The sequence below is a fragment of the Tympanuchus pallidicinctus genome, unplaced genomic scaffold (genome assembly GCF_026119805.1).
Source record: "Tympanuchus pallidicinctus isolate F22 unplaced genomic scaffold, pur_lepc_1.0 scaffold22, whole genome shotgun sequence".
NCBI classification, from domain to species: domain Eukaryota; kingdom Metazoa; phylum Chordata; class Aves; order Galliformes; family Phasianidae; genus Tympanuchus; species Tympanuchus pallidicinctus.
This window is the reverse complement of record NW_026294739.1, coordinates 6,180,460-6,193,832: the sequence shown is the minus strand read 5'-3', so window position 1 is coordinate 6,193,832 and position 13,373 is coordinate 6,180,460. Positions and strand designations below refer to the sequence as shown.

The following is a 13,373-nucleotide window of genomic DNA, read 5'->3' as shown; positions in this document are numbered from 1 at the left end:
ATTTTCAGCATGCCATTATATTTCCAGTAAGACAAAGAGAGCCACTCCTGAATAATTCTAACCAGAAAAGCAAGAATGTTATCTCTTTACAGAAGGAGATTGCAGACTATTCTGGAAAAAAGGTATTTATGGTATATCAGCACCACTTTGTATACTGGTAGATCAAGAAGCCTATTAAGGCCTTTCCCTTTGTAAAACATACACGTACACAAAGCAGATGCAACTCCCAGGTCACTGAAATCACCCACATTTAAATGACAGACAAATATCAGTTTTCGACACTGAGTGGTAACTACGGTACATGTCATTTTCAGATAGCAAATAGCGTACTTTCTTTAGCTTGTATTTTAATAATTATATGTATAAACTCCTCCACCACCCCGAGAAGTTTGAGACAGATCATTAATTTAAGGGAAATCTCTGATAAATTGTATCATTTCTCTTTTCAGAAAACACAATTATCAATTTTCCTGCGGTAGTGACAGAGACGGATTTGTGCTCACGCAAAGAAAACGTGGTTAACTGAAAAAGAATTGATTCTCAAACACTGCACCTACATTTTTAACATATCTAGAAGTGTACCTAAAGAAATGTGACTGAGTAATTAAATAGCTTTTGCTTTTCTTTCTTTCTTTTTTTTTTTTTTTTTTTAATGGAAATATACAGAATTTATGCTGGTCTGAACACACAGCAGTTAATAGCTCCTGTTTCACAGGATATGCTGCACACCATTCATACAGCTTTTTTTCCTCTCATCTCCTTCAATCATCATAATACAACAACATCAGGAGCTACACCATACTTTAAGCTGCATAAATTTTTTCCTGAAGAGGAACAAAACAATTACAAAGCAAAACATGCATGTAGCAACAGTAAAAGCAAAAAAATGTTACCTGTTAGGCAGCAACGTACAGTCAATATCAGGTCTTTTTGTTTTGGGAATGGCATATAACGGATATCTATCTCCATGTCGAATCAACACTTGAACTGACACTAGCTTAAAATAATGGGGTGCATAACCTATAATGAAAAAAGAAAACGTAAAGAGTGAATGTTAAGAAAGAAGTGAGATGGAAACAGTACATCCAAAGTTCAATAGCCATACATGACACTGCTCCAACACTGGTCCCTGCCAATACAGTAATGTAACTCCACCTACATAACGGCTCTTCCAGACCCTTCTTTTAACCACCATCATACGCAGCATGCTTAATTCAGAGTTTATTGATATATTAGCTTGTGATTTTACATTTGTTAATGGCATACATACATGAGGGCGTTGATTCAAAATAACTTGTGCAGCTGCTGCAAGGTACACATGTCTTCTAGTTCACTTTTAATAAACAGTATAAAATATTAATTATCTCTAAAGACTCCCACTCTTTTAATTAAGGAATTCCAGTTGAGCACTGAGTGATAACAGAAACACATCCAGAAGTCAAGAAATAAGAGAAAATACAAAGGAGAGAAGAACAGTGCATTTTGAACAGTTTAACTGAATTCAGCAACCAGTTGACATTTGCTGTACCTTGCTCCAAGCAATAAAGAACCAACAATGCAAAGTCATTATTTCCACTAAATCACCATTTGCAAGCACAGAGGTTACCTTCCATGCTGCGTTCAGCAATAGTAGGAATATTGCAGTAAACACGAGCTTCGTAAACAGGATCTATTGCAGGAGGTTCTGTCAGCAAATCAGGCATTATTCTCTTTCGGCTCTTAGGATTCAACCCATCTTCCTTGATAGGGTTCACTGGGATTAAATGCACTGAAAGACACAAAACATGCACAGTATACCTTTAGGAGAATTCAATGACATACCTAAGCCTTTAAAAAAAAAAAAAAGAGAGAGAGAAAGACGATTTTTGTTGTGAATTTTTCACATTTTTCCAGAGTCAAGTTGTCCAGAATTTAGCAACCTCAGTGCTTGGCTAAGACCACAGAATTCCATCTCAATGAAGAACAACTTTGCTTGTCATCCTCCTGAAGCTGGCTTTTTCTGTCAGTCTCCCAAGAAGCACTAAAAGCATGAACTGGAGAGAAAAGATCCACCACAGGTCCAGCTGTCCTTCATCACTCTCACATAGAAACTTATGCTGAAGGACATCATGCAAAAGACAACTCAGTCATGATGATACTACAAACCATTTGGTAAACAAAGTAATGGAGATTCTATGACTGAGACTGAAGGAACTAAGCTGTTCATCATTTTTCTTACAATTTTTTCCCCCCCACTACTTAGCTACCTAGCCAATCTTAAATAATCTGATTTACTTTAAGAAAATATACACAAAATACATTTAGTAAAATGTAACTGCAATAGTTATAACAAAAAAGAATTAGAAAGAAATGCAGATAATGCACTTCAGACATGTAGAAGCACGCTTCTATAAAATCTAAATTTCAGGCCAGAGTTTCACTGACAAAGCCTTTTTGGGTTGCTCTGATGTGAAAGCACTAGTGAATTTCAACGCCTTTCAAAACTACACTTGTAATAACAAATGCTCTTCCCCTCCACTGCCTTCCACCAGCTTTTTCTAGTATTTGAAGAGGATCAGATTTGGAAGTGAAAACCAGGAGGAAAACTTAGTATTTTTGCTACCATTTATCTTTGTGGGGAAGGGGAAAAAATGGGATGGGAAAAGAAGAAGAAAACATAAGAAACAATTCAGAGCACCTTGACTGCCAGACCTAAATTTAGAGGTGAATTTATTCTACAATATAGAGTTGTGTACACAAAGAAAACAGTGAAACATACACAAGTTCTAAGAACACATAGGTGTTAATGTAGCACAGACTCTTCATTCTTACACTACAACATGCGACTTCAAACATTTATAGTAACCTCTCCCTGCACGTCAAAACCAGAATTCAAGCATTTTCCATGGCCTTACTAGCGCTGTTGACAAAGCTAATATCCACAAGGCACACTGACTTCAATCCTTTCCTTCAGCTGTTTCACATTTTGCATAATTGCCCACAGGACTGGTCCTGGTAAGAACATTAAACTGTAATTTTGACTTTGGCCCTTTAAGCTGCAGGGCTCAGCTGCAATCCCAACATTCATTTTTTAATTTATCTTTAAAAAAAAAAAAATTAGCTCCTTCCATGCTAGGACTGTTGTATGTTAATGGAAGACATTACAAACCACTGATGAAATAAACTATTAGTAACTCAGAGCCTTGGTGGTATTTCTTAGAGGTTGATGACCATGTTTTAAAGGGTACTTGCAGCAAATCTGTGTTTGGAATATAAATCCCAAACCTATGAAAGTGTTACAGGAGGCCGCTGACCTCTGCAAATAAACAGCGTTACAATAGATGGCCTAGAGTATAAATGGGGAATTACAGTAGTTACGTTGGTCAAGTTTTCTATGTAGAAAACATTAGGGAGCAAGAGCTTTCAGCTTTGTGTTAACGGTTTTCTCTACAGCAACCCACAACACTGCTACTGCTTGTTTGACATCATGAAAATGTAGAGCTAGCTTCAGTATTCAGGATTTATTAGAGCTGAGCATCAGTTTTTTTGGATGATAGGAAAAAAAACATACACTAATAGCAAGAGCTCAGGACTCTTAGCACCCTTGTGCTAAAATTTGGTTAGGAGATTCAAAAGCAAAATAAGGAGCCCAATTTTTGATCCAACGCAAACACAACAGATCACATCTTTGCACTGATGCTACTATCACACAGATGCCCATATTTTCTCCTTGAGATCAACTGCCTAGCATTCATGAAATTAAATATTTGATTTACAGATAGCAAAGTCTCATTTCTCATCTATCTAGTGAAAGTACTTTAACACTAACAAAAAACTTAAGAACAGGAAGCACTTAATCTTGCAGAAAAGAAACTACTAAAAATATTACAAGTTAAATTACAAGTAAAAATTGCACCTCCAGGAATATGACAATATGTTTAGTTCACAAAACCCACTGACAACACACTGTAAAAAGACTCTGAAGTCACCACAGCAATTATGGATGCAAAATAATTCTTGTGGACCAGAAACTCAATCACAGATTAGGAATAACAACATAGTTACAAAAAGTTGATAAAAACTGCCCTAAATTTCTAAATGCTGCTGCTAACAACAATTATTGATGACTTCATAGTAGCTGGTATTACCTTCATAGTTTAGTGAATAAGCTTGGATTACACCAGGGAGAAAGAAGGGAAAGAAATTCCAACCCAAACTGCTACCAGCTTGTTCTCTTCCAAGTACATCAGAGAGGGATGGAGCTCAAGCTTCTAAATTTGAACCTAACTGTGGCACAACCATATTATCTTCATTTCTGAAGGTATTTGTCTTAAATGACTCAAATTGGTTATTGGTTTCATCATCAAGAAGATCAAAAAGTTCTAGACACCTAAAGAAGCACTGCCACTGCATTCAGTATTTATTTTCAACACGTGGAATAACGCATATCAGAAGAAATCAACAAAACCATTCACACAGATACCTGGGTGTTCTATTTAACGACGTTAAACCGCAACAACAACAACAAAAAACCAAAACACATAAGATCTGGATATCAGTTTATCCAGTCTACTGGAAATCTCAAAAGAAAAAAAATATATATATGTATAAAATTATTTCAGAAGGCAGGAAAAACTGGACTATAGACAGATGAATTCCAGTTGGAAAGATGCTTTCCATCTGCTCAGCTTTAGCATTGTGATCCAAGGAGCTCACCCAGTAAGACTTGTTCCTCCTGTTGCACTGGAAGCTCAGTTTGTGCTTTCATTCTGGTAGCACTTGCATCACATGGAGCAGCTACTCAAAGCTCTCTGAAGCTTTGAGTGGTCTCCCTGTATCCCAGTACTTTTCTGCTGCATCAATCTCACCTCTGTTTCCCAACAGGAGTTTCTGGTCCATATGTAACAACACGTCTACACATCCACAAGTAATAGCGGACTGACACAGCTCAGAGTAGAAAAAATACCACTCATACGGAATTGAACACTATCATGTTCCAAGCTCTGTTCTTCCAGCTGTAAATCATTATAAGATCAGAATTCTATTATGCCTTTTTTCATATGGCTTTTTATAGCTTAGCACTATTTTATATGCCTTGTTCTATTGGTTCAACATGTACTTCCTCAAAGCAGAAGTCTGACAACGCAAATACAATCATACTTAAATCTTCAATTAAGAGAGCTTTTGAACAAGATCTCTACACTGCTGGACCTTTCCAAAGTCATGTTTTACAACAGGAATATAACAATGTAAAACAGATTAAACACATGAGGTTTGATCTACGTGCTTCTCCCACACCCACAGCAGTTCATGAAATAGATTTGAAACATATTTAATCATCTATCTGGAAACTTCACCAACACTGAAGCTATAAAGAATATGTACATATCATAGAGATAGCTTTACCAAAAAAAGGAAAAGAAAAAAGGAAAACATTTTCTTACATTTATAATATATAAATATAGCATATATAATATCTATGTTATTTTTAACAAAACCTAAAGACTCTACATAAAAAATGTTTGAAAATGTTCATTTTGAAAAAGCTATATTTAAGAGAGAAAAAGTAAAAGGCGTGCAGAAACAAAATGGAAGCAACCTCAATGCAACTCTGGTGTGCCAAATTAAAATTGCTTAAAACACGAAATAAACTAAACAGACTGGTATCAGACAAAAGTAAATCTTGATAGCACAAAACGCAGTCCTGTGAGAGAAGACACACACTACTCGTGGTAGAACAGCCAGCTACTGCTGTACTCACACTCCTTCAGCAATTTTTACAACCCCAAATTCAAACACCATTTCCTTTTCCAAAGTCAAAACCAAGAGGAAATAAATACAAAGTCAGTGGAGCTATCAAGCTTTTATATAAACTGGTCTTTTCCACTCTATTAATAAATTAAGAATGGGCAGCTGAATTAAAGAAAATATGTTGAGTAATTTATTTCAAAACAACTTACTCTACAGAACGTGAAAACGCAATTTTAATTAAAGAGAAATGCTTGACTACGAAATGTCTTTATGAACCAAGCCAGTGGTGTCTCAACTATTGCAACATAGAAACTGTAAGCACAACTTCTGTAAAGAGTAAGCAGCTCATTAGTCTGATTTCCACACGCAGCCCAATTTCTGCACACACAAAAATACACCAAAATAAGATCAATATTAGAAGAGTTGTTTCTAAGTAAGAAAGAGAATCACTCAAAGGTAATTTCAGTGTAATGATCATAACTCCTACATTGCAATCAGTCCTAATGGAAAATGTCGAGTTTATCAAATCAACTATTGTATTCACACTCCCAAGCAGGAAGCCAGTCTGGCACAAGTTAGGACAAGCAAGCTGACATCAATTTAACAGAATTCAGTACAGCAGAAAACCAAACACAAAGAGCAGTTCACACAGAAGAAACACTAAATTAAATTCATTACCAGTTTCTCTCCCTCCTGCAGTACTAGTTAAACCATGGAAGAAACAAGGTATCACCACTGTTTATCCAAAAGAAATTTATCTATGAGAAGGAAAAAGCTCTAACATTTACCAAAATACAGAAAGATAGGCAATAAAGTCATTCTCCACTCCTGTTTTCCTTTGTAACTCCAGCCTGTCTGAGAAGCAGCACAAGCAGCCACGTTAGCTTCAAGTAAGCAACTGACCAGGAACCTGAAGTTTTCATCTGTCCTAAGACAGAAGGTTCTTTCAGGTCCATGCAAGCAGGCTATTTAAAACAGTCACATGAAAATGAAGCCACACAGCAGAAATGCAAAAACAACCCACTGTAGGTAAACCTTATGCTAAGGGATAAGGAAAAGTAAACACGCATGGCTGAGAACACAAAAAGTTATTTATTCATCCTAGAACATTTTTTCTTCCCCTTCTCCTTTTGGCTCTGAAAAGGGCACTAAGAAGGCTGCAAGGCAGAGAGGAGAACACCAGCTTCTACAATTCTGATGATTAATGTAAAGTTTGCTCTCCACCCCCAGAAATAAAAAGAAGATACGAAAAGATTGTTGTAAAGATCAGTCAGGAATTCTTCAGAACAAATTAGATGGAGAAAAGAAGAAAATATGTACAGCAACAAAAACAAGCAGGAAAAGCAGGTAACAAATGGGAATGAAGTGTTTGTAACACAAGACTGAAGGCACACAGCCATCGGTTTAGAAATGAAGCAGCCTGGGAACAGCACTGCAGGAGCTCTGACATCCTGCCACCCCCAGGGCTGACTCCTGCCATCCGGCTCACACCTGAGGAGTGCACCCCTAGGGCCACTTTTACAGCCTGTGACTACAAACGTGTTTGAACATCAATGAAGTTTGAACACACTTGTGTGACAAATCCACCCTTCTCATTTTATTCTTCTGTACAGTTAAATACAGTTTGCACCTCTGATGTAGCACTGTACTAACAATCAGTGTCATTATCCACAATATACAAAGGCACAAACACAAATATACCATACTTAAATGCTGAGTGAAAGCATAAACAAAGACTCATTACCTTCACAGCAGTTAAACTCTCAGATATAATTAAGAAAAATAGACAAAGATCTTTAAAAAGCTTCCTAAGCTTGTGAACACACAGCTCAGAAGCAGAAAACAATATATGTGCCTGCACTGAACCTCTGATGAGGTGACAGTCCCATCACCGCCTGTCCTTTAATTGCCCACATCTGAACCTACTTCTTTCTTCATGTGTATGGCTCTTTTAGCAATAATCCTTCTATTTTCTCCATTTCTGCAGTCTTCTGCCTGTTCAGGAACAAGTTGAGCAAACGGCCCCAGAAGCACAGATGTTTCTCTGCAGAAAGCCCTCTATGCAATTGCTGCCCTTTCTATTACAGTGTGGGCTCTGAGCTTCAAGGCTTTCTTCCCACAGTGCTGCAAACGGCTCTGTGTGCTACTGAAAGGAAAAAAAATGAAGGAAGGTATGGGGGAGGTGGGCAGCAGAAAGAAGAACAGCGGGGAGGTGGAGAGTCTAAAATTCCAGCCCAGGAATAACAAACAGCTCTTCTGTAGCAAACCCTTGAAGATTCCTTGGAGTGTATTTTCTGCACAATAATTCAGTAATCACAGTAATTCTGGCAAATTTCATGGAGTCCACTGATCTACAGCACAATCTTATTTGCTGTCAACAACCTACATTTCATCTTCAAAGGAAGACGGTGCCAAAAATATTCAGGACAAATATTTGAAAGTTAGCAGTCAATCAGTAGGAATCTAAGTATTACTGAACACTCTTATCAAGTCATTGCTTCCAATCAGAAGTGCTGAAAAAAGCATTTGGTACAGCAAAAAAACATTTGAATACACACAATTCATACAGCAGAAACACAGACTTCTGCAATGGCCCTTCCTCTACCATATGCTAATACCAGAAGTTAGAACCTACCATGACATAAACACATGCACATCCCTTCCTAGAGCAAAAATACCCTTTTCTGCTTTTGAAGGCAATGAGGAATGCTAGAGCAAACTTGCAGAACAGAAAACTATATTCTGAATTCTTACATATGAAAATTCATCTCAAGCTTCCCCATTTCAATGGGCTGATCCTTGTAGGGTAACTTCCTGCATTACATGAGTGAATATTAGAAATATACTGCTTTTAAGCTTTTGCTTTCCACTGTTATGTTTGTATTTCCTCACACTCCTCAAACTGCACCTTTTGTTTCAATGTAACAACACACATTTCCTTTGTTCTTCCAAAATTACTTCTAGTGATTTAATAAAGATGAGGTGGGTGCCCCTTACTTTCACTCTTGCAGGTCCAGAAACCAGAGCTGAAAATCCCAGCTCCCTCCATGGCCCCACTCCCCTGGAGAGCTCAGGCTGCAACTCTGCACACAGTGGGGAGGGGAGCAGAGAGATATGTGTGAGTGAGTCATTTTCTTTCAATTGGAAAAAGTATTAATGGAAAATTAAAATTAGTATGTAGGATAAGCAGATAAACTTTTCTGCATTTTTTTTCCCTCCATAGCCAGTGAAAAGCCAGAAGAAAAATTACAAAAAAGCAACATACACAATGAAGAGCTACAGCAACTGACTATTTTTCAGCTCACAGTAAAAATAAAACAAATATATTTGGGTTTCTCTGATGCATTTTCTCTGACATTCTATGCAACTTCAAAACTATCACCTGCCAAAGGCTGAGATGAACACAATTACTGCAAAGATGAGATTTCACAAAAAGCTACTTCAAGTTTTACTTGTTTTTCTTCATTATTTTTAAGAACTAGGATAGTTCCTTAATCTCTGGTTATTTTTATTTTGTTCTGCAGTAACTTGTCTGTACCAGACAGCAATTTTCTCCCTAGAAGCCGGAACCACTTGTCATTGTGCAAGCAACTAAAAACACTGCTTTCTCTTCTTAAAGTGGAGGAAAAATCACTTTTCAGAAGCACCCTGCATGTCACATGCTTACTGACAGGAAATGGAAACTTAACGGTGTTAGAAGGCTGCAGGGGCACCTTGGCTAGCCTGGTGGAAGCCAGAACTGATTGAAGGGGGAAATGTGAGCTGTTAAGTGGTTCTGGTTGGTTTGTTTTAATGCATGCATTTTTAAGGGGGGGGGAAAATAAAAATAAAAATAAAAAAAAAAAAAAACAGAAGACTTCACAATGATCTTCCACCTTACACAAGCTCAAATACAAGATAAGGTAAACTTCAGTTAAACAAAATGGACATCTACACATGCACATATGTATGAGCTTTACAACACAGTCCTTTCCCTCTCCCTTGTAACAGTAATAATATCATTGTAGCTACAACCTTTAAGTGCATCTCAACTTCACTAATCAATACTGATTAGTATGTATGCCAAGTAACTATGATTATTCATCAGATGAGTTGTCAGCCTGTTTGTTTGTCAGATCCCTGAAGTTTTCCACTGAGACGCAAATCTCCCTATGGACAATACAAACTGCTGTAAATTGGCTGCTTTTCTTTGATGCTTTTCACAGACCTGCTCAGCTCAGCAACAGCCCAAACTGATCCTGGATCAAAGTTGAGAAATTTCCTTAAAGCTTTTTCCTCTCTTAGGAAAACTACCAGCTCCCAGCCCAGGCAGCAAGAGTGAGGCAGGTACTGACTCAGGTTCTTGCCCTTTTTAGACTCAGTGCAAAAAGCCAGCTTGCCTTGTCCATGTCCTGTTCAAAGCTATACATCTACACACAGCCACCATGTATGACAGCTCTGTCAGCTTTAAAGAACTCCAGTATTCTTGAAGAAAAGTTTGTTACTTCCAGCTGCATTAGATTGCATGCTTTGCTGGCTTTTTTGTGCTTTTTGTTTGTTTGTTTTCTACAGAGTCCCTATCTGACCTACAGAAGGAAAATAAATATGCTAAGAAACTCATTCTTGATTTCAAACACTACCATGTTGTGTTTCAACAATGGTAGGCCTACCATTATGTTTTTTGAGAGCACATTCAAATAGATATTAAATTATACAATGGATGCTTGCATTTATTCAATCCAGATGTGGTTCTGAAAAGAGCTTTACAGTTCTGGGTCCCCCACCTCCCATTTGTTTTTCCACTGACAATTCAGGAGGGCATATGGCATTACTTAAATAGCATCCAGGATTTTCAGCCCGACAGCAATAAAACAGCAGTGCTGACTGCAAGCTCTAGCATTTTCAAATTCAAGAGACGACAGTCATTTTCCATTTCTCCTACCAAAGTAAAAAACTCCTCGGTACATTTTATTTTCCTACTACACTAAAATATTGAAGTTTATAACATGGAAAAGATTTATATCAGCATCAGTTATATTTGCACTCCTTTCTTACATATATATGCGTGTGTGTATACACACACACAGATCATAAAGCTTCTCGCTAATTACCTCCCTGCTTCCCTGTCCAGTCCAGTCCAAGGGCTGGGAGGAGGTTCCTACCAGACATCTAGACGCATTTCCTGCCCTTTAAGCACATTGCTCTAGCCAGATATTTCCCAAGCTCCAGGTTACTTACTGGCAAGATTTAAAAAAGCCCCGCTGCTGCTTACAATTAAAGAGTTCTGTGAGTCCCCAGCCTACCGCAGGCTCATTTAGGATTCACACATGGGAAGTGTTACATAAACATAATGCTGCAAATGAAGTTGTTGCCACAACACATCTGCACAGTTGCCATGCCTCATCAGCCTGAGAGATGTCTCTATGAAATCAGTGTTCTGAAGACTACTGATTTAAGTAAACAAAGACTAAGGAGGTTTAATGATCTGAAAGCATGATTTCATAAATACAGTTGATCCAGCCATTGTTACTTATCTAAAAAGGTTCATGAGCACAATAGGATTTTAAAGCTCTGCCCTGCTTCTGTCTACAGAATTCAGAAACTGGTACACAAACTAATCTAGTTGAATTACCCTGGAACGGATTTTCTGAACAGCTTTTATCAGCTGTATTCAGATTCAGAGAATGCTATCAGCTGTTCTCATTTTTGTATTATTGTCTCAGAATAAAGGTCAGCACGAAAAGTTAGCTCCAGGACATAAAACACTGAACATGGTTACCATAATTTGCCTGTGGGTGGTAACCTTTGTTTTAAGTGAAAGACACTACTACTTTTTGTCCTGTTCATCTTACGGATCTCAAAAATACTACAGTGGGAAGCTGTGCAGTACTGACTACATCAGACTGAATAGAAGATGCTTAGCAGATTTTGCATGCAAACTGAACAGAGAGGCTAATCACACAAATTACTGTGTAGTGGAATAAAGTACGTATTGTTCTCCAGAACATAAATTGAAAATCTCGTCTTAAGCATTCTTTTTCAATCACAGCAGCTGAACGCAATATAAAAATACGGCCCATGCAGAAGAGTTGAGGACAGTTCAGTGGTTGCTCCTGTTCTGACACCTAGCATTAATAACATTGGTAATGCTTCAGAACTGTGATGGGGTCCCTCTGCTATTCTTACACACTTACTCCCCTGTTTATTCCTTAAGGGACTCACTAACTCCTGCTACTAAGCTTTCACTTTTGTAACAGATATGAAGAGGAATCATGCAGTATTGCTTTCTATCAAGCTAGATAAAATGTCATTTCCTCCCTTTGGAAGGCCTGAAACAATAGGAGCACAGTCATTCAAAGCTTTGAGTGCACCCGGGCTGCCCCTTCTTTTCAGTGCCTTCCTTAAATGACATCCCAAAATACCCAGAATGGCTTTTGAAACTTGAAATAACTTTTATTAAAGTATTCTTATTAAAGCAATATCCAGATATTGAAACAGAACACAAAAACCACACAGATTAAAAAGAACAAAAAATGAAAGGACATGCCTCTGCCCTGCACTCTACATTTCCGCATGCATTGCTTTCCTGGTTTTGTAATAGCAAGTCAGCAGCTGCAACGAGTCCTGTACACCAGCTTACAAGTAAAAGCATCTTTGTCACCTCTCAGCAGAGCTGCTCACTGCAGTTCTCAGCATTATTTATATCCTTTACTTCACACAGTGGTCATGATACAACAGAAAGCCTACAGGGTTCAGCCATTAGCCACTGCAGAGGATGCAAACTGTTTAATACATTAATGTCAAACAATCCACAGACATCTGGCACTTCCCTACATCAGTGTCCTTCAAAGACACAAACCCTTACAAATGCAAATCAATATTTTAACTACTGCATTAAATTAGCACCTTTCTGTTTCACATCTAATCTCAACTGTTTTCTGTCCACAAACTGATCTGATCAAGAAACTGATCTCAACACCATATGCCACTGCATATCCATACCAGCTTACTTGTTTGTGCTTGTAAAGGCCCACATAGCAGCCACAGATCTGCTTGCCAGCAGCAAGACCCAGAAAAGCATATTTAACAGAGCAGTGCTCGATAGCTGTTTGTGCTGGTGAAGTTTGTACCAAAAGATATAGTATAGTAAGGCATAGTGTCAGGAACTCCAAACAGCCTCTCTGGAACAGCATTATAAATGTCTTGAGGACACTGACTGTAAACTATGAGGGCTGCTCCAAAAATAACACCTCCTATTTTCTTATGTTGGCTCACAGTGTCAGACTGATGCTGCAGCAGAGGTTGAACCTTCCCACAAATATCCCATTATATTTTGTTGCTCTGTGACAGATGGCAGCAGTGGGGCAGTCTGACAAAATGGTATCTGACATGGAAGTGCGTATGAAGGAAAGGTGTGGAATTAACTTTCTCCATGCAGAAAAAAATGCACCCACAGACATTAATGAATGCTTGATGAACATTTCTGGAGATCAAACTGTGGATGAGGTGAACACAGAGTGGCAGTGACTGGTGTGTTTCAGCCATGGCAACACAGACCATGAGACACCTCCACTGGCAAAGATTATTACGAACCCTCTCTATCAAACAGTGTTATTGTGCTCTATGTATCTGTTGTAGTTTCCATGGAAATAAATAGGAGGCAT

The 13,373-nt window shown here is 38.1% G+C and overlaps 1 protein-coding gene across 9 annotated transcripts in view; it reads right to left on the bottom strand.

The window, feature by feature from the left end:
- The window catches only part of PXYLP1 (2-phosphoxylose phosphatase 1), an 858,650-nt gene that overhangs the window by 13,949 nt on the left and 831,328 nt on the right, over positions 1-13,373 (bottom strand). For 7 of the 9 annotated variants that reach the window (XM_052687073.1, XM_052687068.1, XM_052687074.1 and 4 more), the window contains 2 exons: positions 1,607-1,768; positions 894-1,020 (listed from right to left, as the gene is read on the bottom strand). In XM_052687073.1, coding sequence (XP_052543033.1) covers positions 894-1,020; positions 1,607-1,703 — 224 coding nt within the window. In that variant the 5' untranslated portion in view covers positions 1,704-1,768. Of the gene's footprint in view, positions 1-893; positions 1,021-1,606; positions 1,769-6,518; positions 6,565-7,656; positions 7,676-13,373 lie in introns of those variants that run through there. The other 2 variants (XM_052687070.1, XM_052687069.1) reach the window with 2 other exon arrangements.